The sequence below is a fragment of the Triturus cristatus genome, chromosome 6, assembly GCF_964204655.1.
Source record: "Triturus cristatus chromosome 6, aTriCri1.1, whole genome shotgun sequence".
In the NCBI taxonomy this organism is placed as follows: Eukaryota; Metazoa; Chordata; class Amphibia; order Caudata; family Salamandridae; genus Triturus; species Triturus cristatus.
This window is the reverse complement of record NC_140589.1, coordinates 763,747,209-763,761,139: the sequence shown is the minus strand read 5'-3', so window position 1 is coordinate 763,761,139 and position 13,931 is coordinate 763,747,209. Positions and strand designations below refer to the sequence as shown.

The 13,931-nt window shown below is 46.1% G+C and overlaps 1 protein-coding gene across 2 annotated transcripts in view; it reads left to right on the top strand.

Moving 5' to 3' along the window:
• The first annotated feature begins 3,314 nt into the window (after positions 1-3,314).
• The window catches only part of LOC146817831 (nephrocan-like), a 99,678-nt gene continuing 89,061 nt past the window's right edge, over positions 3,315-13,931 (top strand). For both annotated transcript variants that reach the window (XM_085609249.1, XM_085609248.1), the window contains exon 1: positions 3,315-3,529. In XM_085609249.1, coding sequence (XP_085465375.1) covers positions 3,344-3,529 — 186 coding nt within the window. In that variant the 5' untranslated portion in view covers positions 3,315-3,343. The remainder of the gene's footprint in view (positions 3,530-13,931) is intronic.

Genomic DNA, 13,931 nt, shown 5'->3' with positions numbered 1-13,931 from the left:
TGTGTGAAAATTTCCCCAGCAGACCTGCCTTGGGGGAACTGGAATGTTGGCCTCCTGTGACATCATTAATGTCAACTATTACTTTTGGCCAGCAGTCTTGTATTATTGAGCAGTTCTATAGCACATGGATGTAGTCAACGTAATCTATGGATTTAGTGGACGACGTCTATGTGGCATTTGGCACCACGTCGTAAGTTAATGCAAAAGATCTGAAGGCGTTTGGCTTGTGTATGATGGCTAGTGTAAGAGAGGTTATGTGAAGATAATTAAATTGTATTTGCTTAAAGGCTAAAGCTACAGTTACTGGAGACCTTGTAGCCAAACATCTTATCCCAGTGGCCATCATTAGTTTACGCCCCAAACTCTCCCTTCCAGCGCATTTGCAATGTAGCCAGGGGCTTGCCAGTGGTGTCCAACATGGTCCTGTACAAGTACAATACTGCGTATGTCAGCATTGTATGAATTACTGAATTGGTCTCAGTTTTCACCAGTTTGTTGTGTATTTAATGCTCCTACACCACCACCTCATTAATGTGTGTAGGGTCTCTGACTCATTCAGTGGAGAAGTGTGGCTCAATGATTAGAGCGGCAGACCCTGATGCAGAGGTCTAGCCCAGGACCAGGGTTCAATTCCCTGCCTCAGCGGGTCTTGGGCTCAAAAATTCCACGGACCTGATAATTCTCGCCTCGGTGCCATTCCAATCATGGAGTCCCACTCTGCAACTCTGGGCAATAGCTTGCTTAATCTCCACAACGGCCCCCACAACGCTAAGGATGCCTGGCCTCCACCTTGGGGGTGCCCAGGAGTGGACGCCTCACAGGGAAAGCCAGGATGGGTTCCACAGCGGTATTCGTACAAGCGCCTTGAGACCCTTGCGGGTGAGTAGTGCGCTATACAAGTATCAATTTACAATTTTACAATTTCCGCATTTGGAAAAGGAGTGTATCTCCTATGTCAATTTGCGATTTGTCAGCATCTCCTCTGCCTTCTGCAGGCATCAGAAAGGCATCTCAGGAGATTAGATCCCGCTGCTTTGTCTTGTCTCAGATATCGATTCCAACAGTAACGTGCTGTTTTATTAAGCTTGGGGATGTATTGTCTAGCAACCGTCTGTCTGAACAGTAGTGTCATAATGTTCGTCCAGTATCTTGTTGGCAAGTTAGAGTTCTTAAACCCTAAGGAAAGGCCAATATTTGGGAAAAAAAAAAAAAATATATATATATATATATATATATATATATATATATATATATATATATATATATATATTGCACAGTGTCTTGGACCTGCGCGATACTTGATCGTCAAAATTGAAAAAAAGAGTTTTCATATAAAGTGTTTAAGTGTTTTTTATGTTTTTATGTCTGCATTTTTAGAAACTCTACTTAATGAAATATAAATAAATAAAATAGCATACTATATATATATGCAGATGTGTACAGTTAATAGGCTATTTATTAGCATTAAGGGAGAGGCCTGGGCTTCTGAGAGGCGAAACCTGGAGTTGGATAATAACGCTACCCCCCTCCCCCTCACACCTCCTTCAAGAGGGGTAAAAACAGCAAATTACTCTCTACTGATCTGCATGAATTGTTTAGGCCCTGCGGTTGTTTCATGGGAAGCAATTGTAAACAAGATACTTAACTAGAACCTGGGTACAAGAGGTTAAATCCAGCACTGAGTAACAATCGCATTTCCTGGGCCTTGTAATGATTATTTGTCATTGTAACATAAATCTGTGAGGCTGTAAGGAGTGATTTTCGCGTATTGGGGTTTAGTATGGTAAAGAAAAATATAGAATTTGATATATGTAACCGTCGTGGAATATATACCATTCAAATATTTTATGTCATTTAATTGAATTCTATATTGATCGGTATACTATCTCCCAATTAAGAGAGAGATAGCTGCTGACTACAGCTTGCAAAAGTAAACAGTGCCTGGTAGGGCGGTCAGTTTCACTGGCCAGGCGTGTCACACCTAGACAATATCCGGGGTGTTTGCTGTTCACTGAAGGTGTTAATCATCAGTGTAACACACGGGCGAGGTCATGGGAGATTCACAACCTCGTAAATGAACACAAATATCTTACCCGGTATTTGAGGGCACATCTGTCATGCGCTGTAATTCTCAGCAAGGGTTGTTTCTTTGAAGCTTTTGAAATATAATAAATCAAGCATTTTAACTCAACCGAGGAAATACACTTAAATGGTGAGATTACATGTATTTAAAAATTCTTGCAAACACACAGTAAATGCTGCTTCGCACTGCTTTTACTGTCTGTGTAAGAGTGAGTGGTGCAGAGGTGACTCCAATCCATATTATATAATCAGTTTGCACCAAGAAAAAAAAGGAGAAAAAGGAATGTGAAGAAACTGCGAAAAACATAACTTTTTTAAACAAAAATGTTTGAATGCAAAAACAGGATAATATTGGTAAAAGATTTTGCACTATGCATGTTATTTTGATGGTAAGAAAGGGATGCAAAAGATTTTGCCTGAAACTTAGTTAAATCTTTCACATTTTAAAAACAGAGAAAATGCATTTATTTAATTCCATATTATGCAAATACACAAAAGAGGAGCAAGTTTAAATTAGCTCAATTTTTATCCAGGCACATAAAAATATGTAATAGGAACTCGAGTCAACCATGCATGCTCAATTTCCTACTGTGCAAATAGCTAAAATAGTGCAAAACTGCATTTCCTTCATTTTGCAGAAGTATATGCAATCTTGCCCAAAACATGAAAAACATGGAAGATTTTTGTATTTGATACTCATAAAGTCTTACTGCCTCCACTAACTTTAAAATATACCCAAAAATGTGATCAATAAAAGTAATACAATTTAAAAAGTATAATGTTTCTATGTTACATTTGGTCAAAAAAACACTTTGATATGGAATTGACAAAATGTTTTAATACAGGGTCACGGGACATGAAGAGCTTTTATTGCCCCTATAAAACCGCTCTTTTATCTGGTTTTGTTGTCCCACTGGCCCTCTGGTGTCACATTTAAGAAAGCCAGGAAGGTGCAGATAGTATAGGCCTTTGCAGATTAGATGTCAGGCAATAAATAACCCTGGTTTCTATATCTCCGAATACAAAGGCCATTACTCATTGGTCGGGACCTCTGCTCTTTGTAATAGTTCCCAACATTTAACCAGGCCAAAGCTGTGTATTGTATTTGTCACCTTCTTGTGTGGACAAAGGCTCCCCGTCATGGTAACCCTAGATCGGAGGTCGTGCTATAAAAGGGCTGACACCTTAAAATCTGTAGCATTGTGGGTGAGGGTTGCTTTTCCCGACGGGTGGAATCGTTGTGAAGCTGCAGTCCTGGAAGATGCGCTTGTTTTGTTTTCTGTACATTTTTTCCCACCTGCCTGCTGTCTTCGGAGGCTGCCCACGGAGGTGCAGCTGCGAGGCCACGCGAGCAGTGCAATGCTACAGGATCACTGAGGTGCCAAAAAGCATTCCCGCCAGCACCACCAGGCTTTACATCAGCCACAGCAAAGTCAAACACCTGCAGGTGAGGCCAGCCCCTTCTTGGGTCCTTCCTGTCGCGCAGTCTCTGCACTGTAGGGAGAAAGGAGCTGTGCGTTACGTTGCGTCTGCTGTCTCTGAAGTGAATGCGGTGTGGCTTTCTGTAGTTTTTGGATAAAAGCTAACTGGTCCTATGTCATGCATAGCAGCTATTGCCAGTTATTCAGCATGGCATTGTATTCTGGGACTTGTAGTTTTACTTTTCCCTTTGTAAGTATGAACCAACACATCTCTCTCTACACGCGAAGTGCTGTTGTCTAAAACAGAAGTGGTTTGCTGAAGATATTACACATGACATGACACAGCTCGGCATCTGTGTTGTCACATTCCGCACTGCAGAGTGGCCTCTAACATGGCTGCCAACTTTCCCAATATCAGATCAATTCTTTAGCTAAATTATAGATCCATAATGATGATGGGAAAAGCGAAACCGTTGCTCACTGAATCCTGGGTGTAGCCTAAGGAGCCATCTGGCTTGGTACCCAGTTGTTCGACAACCCAAATGCCCTCTCCATAGTGTCCATTGTCAGATTGTGGGTCATGTAGCATATGCCGAGGATGTGTAGGCTTGTGTACAGATGTTTAAAACTTTGTTTAATGGTTCTCGAGTAGCTGGGCACAGAGGCATGGACTGATAGAAAGAGGCAGCATGGTGACTGAACCTCTGTTTTAGGGGTTGTCATTCATTCTGTGCATGTGAAAACCTATACTTATTATACCCTTGTGCATATGCAGCAATGTAATTTTGTACCCTAGAAGCGGGGACACTAAGAAGTGGTTGTTGCATATCAGACTGCAGTGTTGTATTTATTTATTTTTGGTTGTCTATAAAGCGAACTTTGCGCAAGCGCATTAGCACACTTTACAAGAGAGAAAGCCGTGTTCTGGATAACAAACGTCATAAATCAACCGATTAGCAACTGGAAAAACAAACAGAATAGGTAGTTCATACTCGCATCTGAACAGTACTAGAAAAGAAGTACTTAGAAAACAATCATATTGAAAGAGCAATAAAGCATCAAGAAAATAGAGGTGGTCACCAGGTTGGATCGGTCTAGGCTGGTCAGCCAAGGTGATGTGAATACTACTGGGCAAATGCATCCTATATGACTGTGTCATGCATGTGGTGGATGGCTATTCTGGGCTTGGGCATGTGCTTATTGCATGGCGATGGTAAGGAAAGCAACAGGTTTCGGTGTTCTTAGCAGAGTATTTGAAGGCTTACGGAAGGAGCCATTTGGATCAAGGATTTTGTCTTGTCGCAAAATATGGAACTGGCTTTAGAACAGAATCCTGGCATCATCTGCAGACCCAGAAAAACAAGCAGTGTGTGCCAGTCATTTTTGTGTCATTTGGGAAACCAACTTTGGCATAATCTTTGACCGTCACAACGAGGGTGGTTGGCAGTACCTTTGACAAAGTGACATATTTACTTGCATGAATCAGTATTGCATTGTGACCTGTTGCAAGATATGTGAAATTGCTGACAGGGATATATCTCGTGAGCCATGGCAACTTTAAAATACATTGAGATAGTTGTACTTAAATGCAACTCTTCTAGCACTTCTCCATTGAGTGTAAAGCAGTATGTATGTTGCTATTTGGTTCAAGTCGCCTTGTATGTTCCTAAGGAGTTCAGTAATAGGTACACTCAAGCAATTCATGGTGACCGCCTACTGCTGGGTCGTGTCAAGTGCTCTGAATTTAGCTCTGGTCACGCTCAAAGCCCTCCTCTTCAGTGGAGGCTGCCATGTATTTAGGGCGGTGGGGGCGGGGGGGGGGGGGGGGGCAAAATATGGGCGGCATTAAAATAATTTTAAAAAAGGCCCTTATCTTGCTGACTTTCCACATGATGGCCTCCTCGCTCGGGTTTCTTCGCTTCTCGAAGCTCCAGACCCAGGAAACTGCATTAGTCAATTCTGGCACTGCTCTCATGATGTGAGAGAAGAGTCAGGATTGGAGGTAGGGGCCTCTCTCAGCGCTCTAAAGGGCACTGAAGTCCTGGGCTTGGTCTAACCCAGCTGTCTATGACAACTAGGTCAGAGAAGTTTAAAATGCACATGTCTGACTGGCAATTGCAAGACGGCTGGCCAAAGAGACATGCGCACTTTAAACATAAGTGCACAGCTTCCTGCTGCCACTCAGCAGCAATTGACTGTCCTGACACTCCGTTCAGGATGGGTTGCTAAAAAATAAAATGGTTATTTTCATGACATCTCACCACCACTCCCTGTTCTCTGTCATGTACATACTGTCAGGAATGTTCCAGCAGTGGTGGTTTTTGGGTTAGGGCCGGACAGCATGTAGTCTATTTTGACAGGACTGCATGGGAGATGCTTTATGTTGGCTGTGTACAGCTCAGGGTATGACCTTCAGGTGCATTAAGACTTTGTGCTCCTTGTGGGGGTTTACGAATGCTAGCACCTGCTCTCAATCTACCTTTGTCTGTTCGCTGCACAATTCGCACATTAGTCAGATTTCCTGCCTCCTTTCATGGCATGGCCTGTTTTGTGGTTGTTTTTTTGCACATATGGCACATCACTATTTATGCACTAATCCCCCTTTATAAAATGCCCTTTTCACTTTTGCTATTTCAGAATGACCCAGGTTTCAGATCTTCCATGATGATGTTTATCTCATTAAGAAAGGACGAAAACGTTTTATCTCGACTTAGAATTGATTGCTGATAGAAAATCTTCCATGTTGTTGAGAATGTACTAAACCTGCAGGAGGTTTCAACGTCAGAAATCTTACTTTTCCATTAGCTAGGAAATTCGTCTAGTGGATTCTCCTTCCAATTAAGAACTTCACCACAAATCAGATGAGCTCTTGCTACCACCTCCCCCAAAGCATTGACATTGTAAAATAAAGGCTGCATTGCATAGAATGGCATCTAATAAAAACTAAGGGCTATATTTATCAAGGGGTTGCGTTCATTTTGCACCACGCAACATGGTGCAAAGCACCGCAATCCCTAAAATGCAATTTTCAATCCACACAAGGCCCCCTTGCATGACCCCGAGTGGCTTCATAAAACTGGAGTAACACTGCGCAAATCGCTGCGTTGCGTTACTCTGCTCCAGGGAGGCATTCCAAGGGCATTGCGTGGGTGTTACCACGCATCACTAATGGATTTTCACACATTCCCAGATATATCATTACTGGTAGGCCTGGGAATGTGCCAAAAAGTTACGCCTTCCCAGAGCAGGCGTAACAAGGAGAAATATCATTATTTCTCCTAATTACTTCCTCTTTCTATATGTGCTGCATCCTGCAGCAAACATAGAAAGAGGAAAATGCCTCAGGGGATTGGATTTGTGCAGGAAGGTGTTGCTTCCTGCACAAAAACAATCCTGCTTGCAACGCACCAAGGTGCAAGGGTGCCCGCGTTGGCGCTAGGCAGCACATTGTGAGCCAGTGCTGGGAAAAGGCAGGAATGCAAGGTATTGTGATAAATACGGCGCAGTCCTGCGCTTTTCCTGTGACACAGCACAGCAAGGTGATTTGCTGCGCTGCACTACTTTTAGACAAATATGGCCGAAAGCCTTTTGCATTTCTTCCTCCTCAGTGATGAGATCTAGACTTGGTTTACAATGACTCTGCCCTTTCCCTGAAATGCATAATTTGTAGTAACCATCTTCTACATAGCATGTATCACCATGAAAGTATCCTATTTAGAAAAGGCTCTGATTTAGAATTTTGCGGGCAGGATATTCTGCTGCAAACGTGACGGAGTACCCTGCTCGCCAATCCCTCCATCAGCAAAACTAATTTAGAAATGGATGGGCCTCAAGTATTCTGCCAACGAAGACCACGTTGGCTCCTTTGACAGAATACTTCATATAATGGCCCAACAGAGTAGAGGCCATCAGGAGAAAGGACATCACACTGCCCGCCCAATTCAGGGTGGACGGTGTAATGTTAATATTTTCCTTATTCATCGCCACCAGGATAAACCTGACAATGCGGGACAGGAAAAAACACTATAATGACCCCCACTTCCTGGGAGAAAATCCCCAGCATATGGAGTTCATTAGTTTTTTAGTTTTTCAAAAACAATCTCCGTTTTTGAAAAACATAAAAAGTTAAAAGTTTGGTGGACGGCCATCAAAACCAACGGCGCTCATCCACCAAACCTTTAGTTCAATGTGCAGTGATTACTGCTAGGCTGGCAGCCATTTCTAAATTTGGCAGAGGGAAGTCTGTCAGGGTGATGGAGGTAATGTCCTCCGCCACCCTGACGGACTGTGCTCCACCCTCCAAACTGAATCAGGTCCAGAGTTTCCCTCTCCATGAAAGCATTTCTTCTTTTTCAATTGGACTGCACAATAAAGGCACAGGCGCTGCTTTTTTGTAAGTTTAGTAGAGTTGTATGTTAATTTGATCAAGACTTAAATTGCGGCTAAAATTGCAGTTCTACATTTTACCATGCCTCCATTCCCTGTCATGAATTCCAACATCCGCTGGTAGTTCATCTAGCTGTGCATTGCAGCCTATGCCTATTATCCAATTCAAAACTCACTTTTATGATTAGAACATCATTAAATAAAAGCTTGGGTGATGAAAATCTCAACAAAAATATAAGTTTTGAACAGTACTGCATTATGGTGCTCTTCCCTGGTATAATGCTGCCTCCAGCATAATGATAAAAAGAACAGATGATGGACGGAATGCTAAACAAATCAAACATTCGCCCCCAGTCACAGATCTGGGTTGAATCCATTGTTTTTCTGCATGTCATGCCATTCCAGTTTACACCCAGCCATATGCAAATCAGTCTTTACCCTGCTCCCCATGGGAACAATCCAGCCTGAACTGCTAGGCCAGGTCCTCCCTGGACCCAAAACAAGCATCCTGGGCCCATATTGGTTGGTAATGCAGGACAGACTGTGGAATTTTAACATGATGGTGCCCACCTGACATAATTGTGCCCAAACTAGTTGTAATGCAGGACCTGAGACAGAATGTTTAATTCTCACCATGTTGTAGACCTCCAATGCAAGAAGATTCCCATCTTGGGTATAATTCTGGCCATAGCATAGCACAGGTTAATTCCTGGCATACTGTGCAAATCTATGGAATGATGGTGTCTGCCTTCGGTGTAATTCTGGCCATTACATAACATGGTAATTTTTAGACTATTGTGGGCTTTCATGTCATGGCGATGCCAATCCTTTTGTGTAATGCTAGTCCTAACATAACAGTGCTACTTCCCTGCCTCTTATGGACCTCCATTGCATGATGACATTCATTCTTGGTATAATTCTGAATCTAGCATAATGGTGCTAACTCACAGTACATTGTGGGTATCTCTGCAAAGAGATGGTGATACTAATGAAGGCAAAGAAGAATGAAAAATGTCCTAGCTAACGTAACGGAAAGTTTCAATTCTATTAAGGACTCAGAGGCGAGGATTATGCCTTCTTTCTTCACTTTATTGGCATAGCAGCGTTAAGGTTAACAAAGGACTGCATTTCCCATGAACCAGAGGGAAAGGTAGTCAACAAAACACATGGTAACAACCAATCTTAATCCAGGAAACCATTGTCCAATCGGGGGCCAGCTAGCCCAACATAGTCCATTGTCAGTGTCCTCTCGTCCTCTTACGGAGCGCGAAGACAGCCCATTCAGTCTCTTCAGGAGTCTTGCTTGTGCGTATCAGAACCTGAAAACGATATGAATATATTACCGGAGGAACAAACTGTGAAAGCCTACAAAGAAAATATCGCAGTGTAAACTGAAAACAGTAATCATAATGCAGACATTTAAAGTCAAGTAAATTTCATACTGCAGTATGGGGAGGGGTCTCCTCCAGGAGCATAGGGTGGGATAATCCTCACCTCCGAGTCCTTAATAGAATTGAAACTTTCCGTTACGTTAACTAGGAAATTTTTCATTCTATTTCAGGACTGGATTATGCTTGTTCAAAGCTTGCCCACAATCAAATGAGCCATAATCAGAATCGGTTTAAAGTAAACGACCAATCAGCTGCGTTGAGGATATCCTCTAAGCGAGCACCTAAGCTAAAGGCTTTAGAAGCCATAGCCCCTCTTGCGGAATGCGCCCACAAATGATGAAGGCTTATGCCAGCTTCCTGCATCACCCAACGAACCCATCTGGCGATGGTGGGTGAGGAAACCGCTTTAAATGGTTTCTGGAGCGAAATGAGGAATTGTCGCTCTCCTGGGGGGGCGAAACTCCTCCGTCATTTCTTCATACGCTTTGAGGCAGCGAACCACGCAGAGTTTTGAGGAATCCGGGAACTGCGGATAGGAGGTTAACCTGGTATGGCACTTCGTGTGCCTTAGCAACGTGAAACTCACGCCGTCTGGGGTAAACACTCTGCCGGAAATATCAAGAGCTTGCACGTCTGACACTCGTCTGCAAGATACCAGACACAGGAGCATGGCCAATTTCGCCGAAAGCTCCTTCCTGGAGAGGAACCTGTTAGGCTGCCAAGGTAGGAATAGGTTAAGAACCTGATTAACATTCCAGACCCAGAGTGCGGAATAACGCGGTTCCGGAGGTAGGGAAGGGTGGATGCCCTGTAGCAAGCGACAAACCAAGGGATGTTCACCCAAAGGTGACCCGTCCACTGGGATATGACCAGAGGAGATGGCCGACCTGAAAGTGGTAATAGACCGGTAAGCCAACCCATCGGAAGCAAGTTGAACCAGGAAGTTTACTACGTGGACCACATCCGTGACCAAGGGATCGAAACCCCGTCGCAGACACCAACGAACCCATCTGCTCCACTCGGACTTGTACATTTTGACAGTACTGTCCGTCCATGCTTTTGAGATAGATGTCTCAGCCTCTCGCGAACGTCCTGGGGCTTCTCATCCACCCCGGAAACTGCCACGCCATGAGCCACAGTGAGTTCGTGGACACTAGAGGATGTGGAATCCCATCTGGACTCGTGAGGCGAGTCGGAAACTGGGGGAGTAGGATTGGAAAATCCCAAGAAAGTTCCAGAAGAATCGGACACCAGATTTGAGATTTCCACAGCGGGGTGATCATGACCAGATCCGCCGCTTGCCTGCAAACCTGTGCCGTTGACCTCGTGATCATCGCGAAGGGCGGGAACGCATAACCCTGCTCCCCACTCCAGTCCTGGAGGAATGCATCTGTGGCTTCTGCCAAGGGGTCTGGTCTACAACTGAAAAATCGCTGAGTCTGACGATCCAGCCTGGATGCAGAAAGGTCCACCGAGAAGGGGCCCCAGAGTCTCGCAAAAACCGACTGATCCAGTCGCCAGAGACTGGAATCCCGGAAGTAGCACGACTGGAAGTCCGCTTCCTAATTGTCGCGACCCGGAAGATACTTCGCTGTGACAGAGATCTGACTGTCCAAACAGTACTGCCAAAATCTCGCCGCTAGGTCCGAGAGAGCTTTCGACCTGGTACCCCCCAGGTGATTCACGTAGCGCACTGCTAAAACATTGTCCATCTTTAGGAGCACGCATGACTGCACTGAATCTCTCGTCCAGTAGCGTACTGCGAAAGACCCCGCCAGAAGTTCCAAGCAATTTATATGCAACTTCTATGCAACCCCGCCAGAAGTTCCAAGCAATTTATATGCAACTTCTGTTCGTCGGGTGACCACAACCCTCCTGTGGAGAGATATTCTCACCTGGCTCCCCAACCGAGCCTGCTGGCATCCGATTCTATATCTAGGTCAGGGGCAGAGCCGAAGATTGCTCTGCCATTCCACGCTTCCATATGGTCTAACCACCAGTGGATTTCGGACCTCGCCTCGGTGGACAAGGCAACCGTGTGAGAATACGGATACCCTTTGCGTAGAAAGAACGCCTTGAGACGTTGCAGGGCCCTGTAGTGGAGGGGACCCGGGAAGATGGCTTGTATTGACGCTGACAAAAGACCCACCACCCGGTCCAACAGGCGGAGGGACACCCGTTGTTTGACAAGGACGCGTCGCAACTCGTAACGAATCTTGGAGACCTTCCTGGCCGGAAGGCTGAGAGTGGATGCCATGGAGTCTATGACGAACCCCAAGAAAGTAACGGTTTGAGCCGGCTGTAACAGTGATTTCTTCTCGTTTATCACAAAGCCGAGATCTTGAAGCAGAGTCACTGCCATCTGAAGATGCTGCGTCAGACGACGCGGACAAGAGGCCATCAGGACAAGATCGCCGAGGTACACCATCATCCTGACTCCCCTGGCCCACAGGTATTCCACCACCGGTTTGAGAACCTTGGTGAAACACCAGGGGGCCGACGAGAGCCCGAAAGGCAGGGACGTGAACTCGTAAGTGAGGTGGCGCCAGGTAAACTGCAGAAACCGTCGGTGTGGCGGGAATATCGGAACCACCAAATAGGCGTCCTTGATGTCCAGGCAGACCATCCAATCGAGGGGCGGAGCACATCCCGAAGGAGATGGATCCCCTACATTTTGAAATGGCGGTAAACCAACCATTCGTTGAACTCGCTCATATTTATTACTGGCCTTTTGCCACCATCGGTCTTGTCGACCAGAAAAATATTGCTTAAAAATCCCCTGGGATGAGGGGTAGTAAGGCTGATAGCGCCCTTTCTGAGAAGGGAAGCGACCTCTTCATCTACCAGGAGTGCATCCTGCGTGGAAAACTGGATAGGGTGGGGGGTGGCTCTTTGCACTGGGTTCCATCGGAACGATATGTGAAAACCCTGCACAGTTTGCAGTACCCAAGCATCGTGTGTGCTGGTCAACCAAGCCTGGAAACACCCTGCCAACCGCCCCCCTATGTTTTGTGGGGAAGAAGGGAGAACTCTCACCTGGACTGGAGGCTGCAGCTCTTCCTCGGAAGCCTGTCCCCTTACCGCGACGTCCTCGTGTGGGGTAAAAATTCCCGAACTAGGACTGATCCTGGTACTGTCCGAAGCCTCTCTGATTGGTCTGGCGGTGCTGAGGACCGGCCGAGCGGCCCCTGCCTCGGCCGGTCCGCGAAAAATACTGGGGAATACTTTCTTAATCGTAGACTGGGCTTTATCCAACGATGTGAAGGTATTCACAAACTTGCCGAGCTCCTTCACGAAGGGCTCGCCGAACAGACCACCTTGAGCAATGGCGCCCGCCTCCGAGTCCGCCAGGTCCCCTAACTTTAGGTCGATTTTAATGAGGAGGGACCGGCGACATTCGGTGGAAAGGGCACAATTGGCATTGCCCAAAAATATCACTGCTCTCTGCGCCCATCGAGACAAGGTCTCAGCGGAAATGATGGAGCCAGATTCCTTTGTCTCTTCCGCCATATCTAGTATTTTGGTGATAGGGCCAAGGAGTTTATCCAGGCAGGCCCTCTAGGATCTGTCTATCCCTTTCTTGGGATCCCTGATAAACGTTTGAAGAAAAGTGGACATCCGGGAGTCAATTTCAGGGGTAAGGGCTACCTTACCCTCTAGAGTGGGGTGGGGGCACTCCGCCCGGAGGCAATTGCAAGCTTCTTTCTCAAGAGGGCACCGAATATGTCCAGCCACATAAGAGGCTACCTTATCTGCTGGAGCCCAGTCAGAGGAAGATGGGTGCACAATATTGTTGTGATCAAGCATGGCGGAGGTGCTCGGGGGGGGCTTGGGAGGTGCTAGGGGGGGTCTGTGAGGCATGGGAGGGAACTTGACCAGCAGGGGGGAGGGCCGGCGCGGGAGGGGGGAACCCCTGCAGGAACTGCCGGTTGGCTGTCAATAAAAGCCTGTCTAAGATGCTCAAAAGCATCCACATCCATCCCCAGTTCGCGGGAGTGCTTTGGCGGTGAAGGGCCTAGGGAATCTTGGAAAGGAGTAGCTTGGTCCTGGAGGGGTGGAGTAATCAGTTGCAAAAGCCGGGCAAATGCATGTTGAATCTGGCGGGAGAGCCTGTCCTCCAAAGGGGACATGGCCTGATCCACCGCCCGATAAATCGAGGTATCCACAGCCTCATAAAAGGTGTACCCCCAAGGCATTTCAGCGAGGGGGTCCTCCTCCTCTTGATAGTCATCATAGTACTCCATAGCGATGAGTACACAAGATATAATGTATGGAAACAAGAGTGGTAACCCACTAGGCCAGCAATGAGGGCCTTAATTAGGGCTGGGTGTCAGCCTATTAGTTTTGGCGCGGCAAGACTGCAATTAACTGGGTTCTAGCCCAGGGGACCAACTGCTGGGGACAGAAGGTACAGGAAAATTCACCCTGTAATCAGGGAAAAACTGATCTGGGCCGTGTCCCCTTTGCGAGTGCCGAATGGCAGTACAGGACATCATCAAGGCGTTTTTCAGAAAGACAGGGTGGTACAGAATCTGACCCTTAATGGTATTGTGCTGGGAACAGAGCGTGGAATCATGTAAACGAGCAGCGTGATGGAAAAAGTTTACCGCTGCTGCTACAACCTTCGCGGGTGTTCACCGCAGATCAGAGG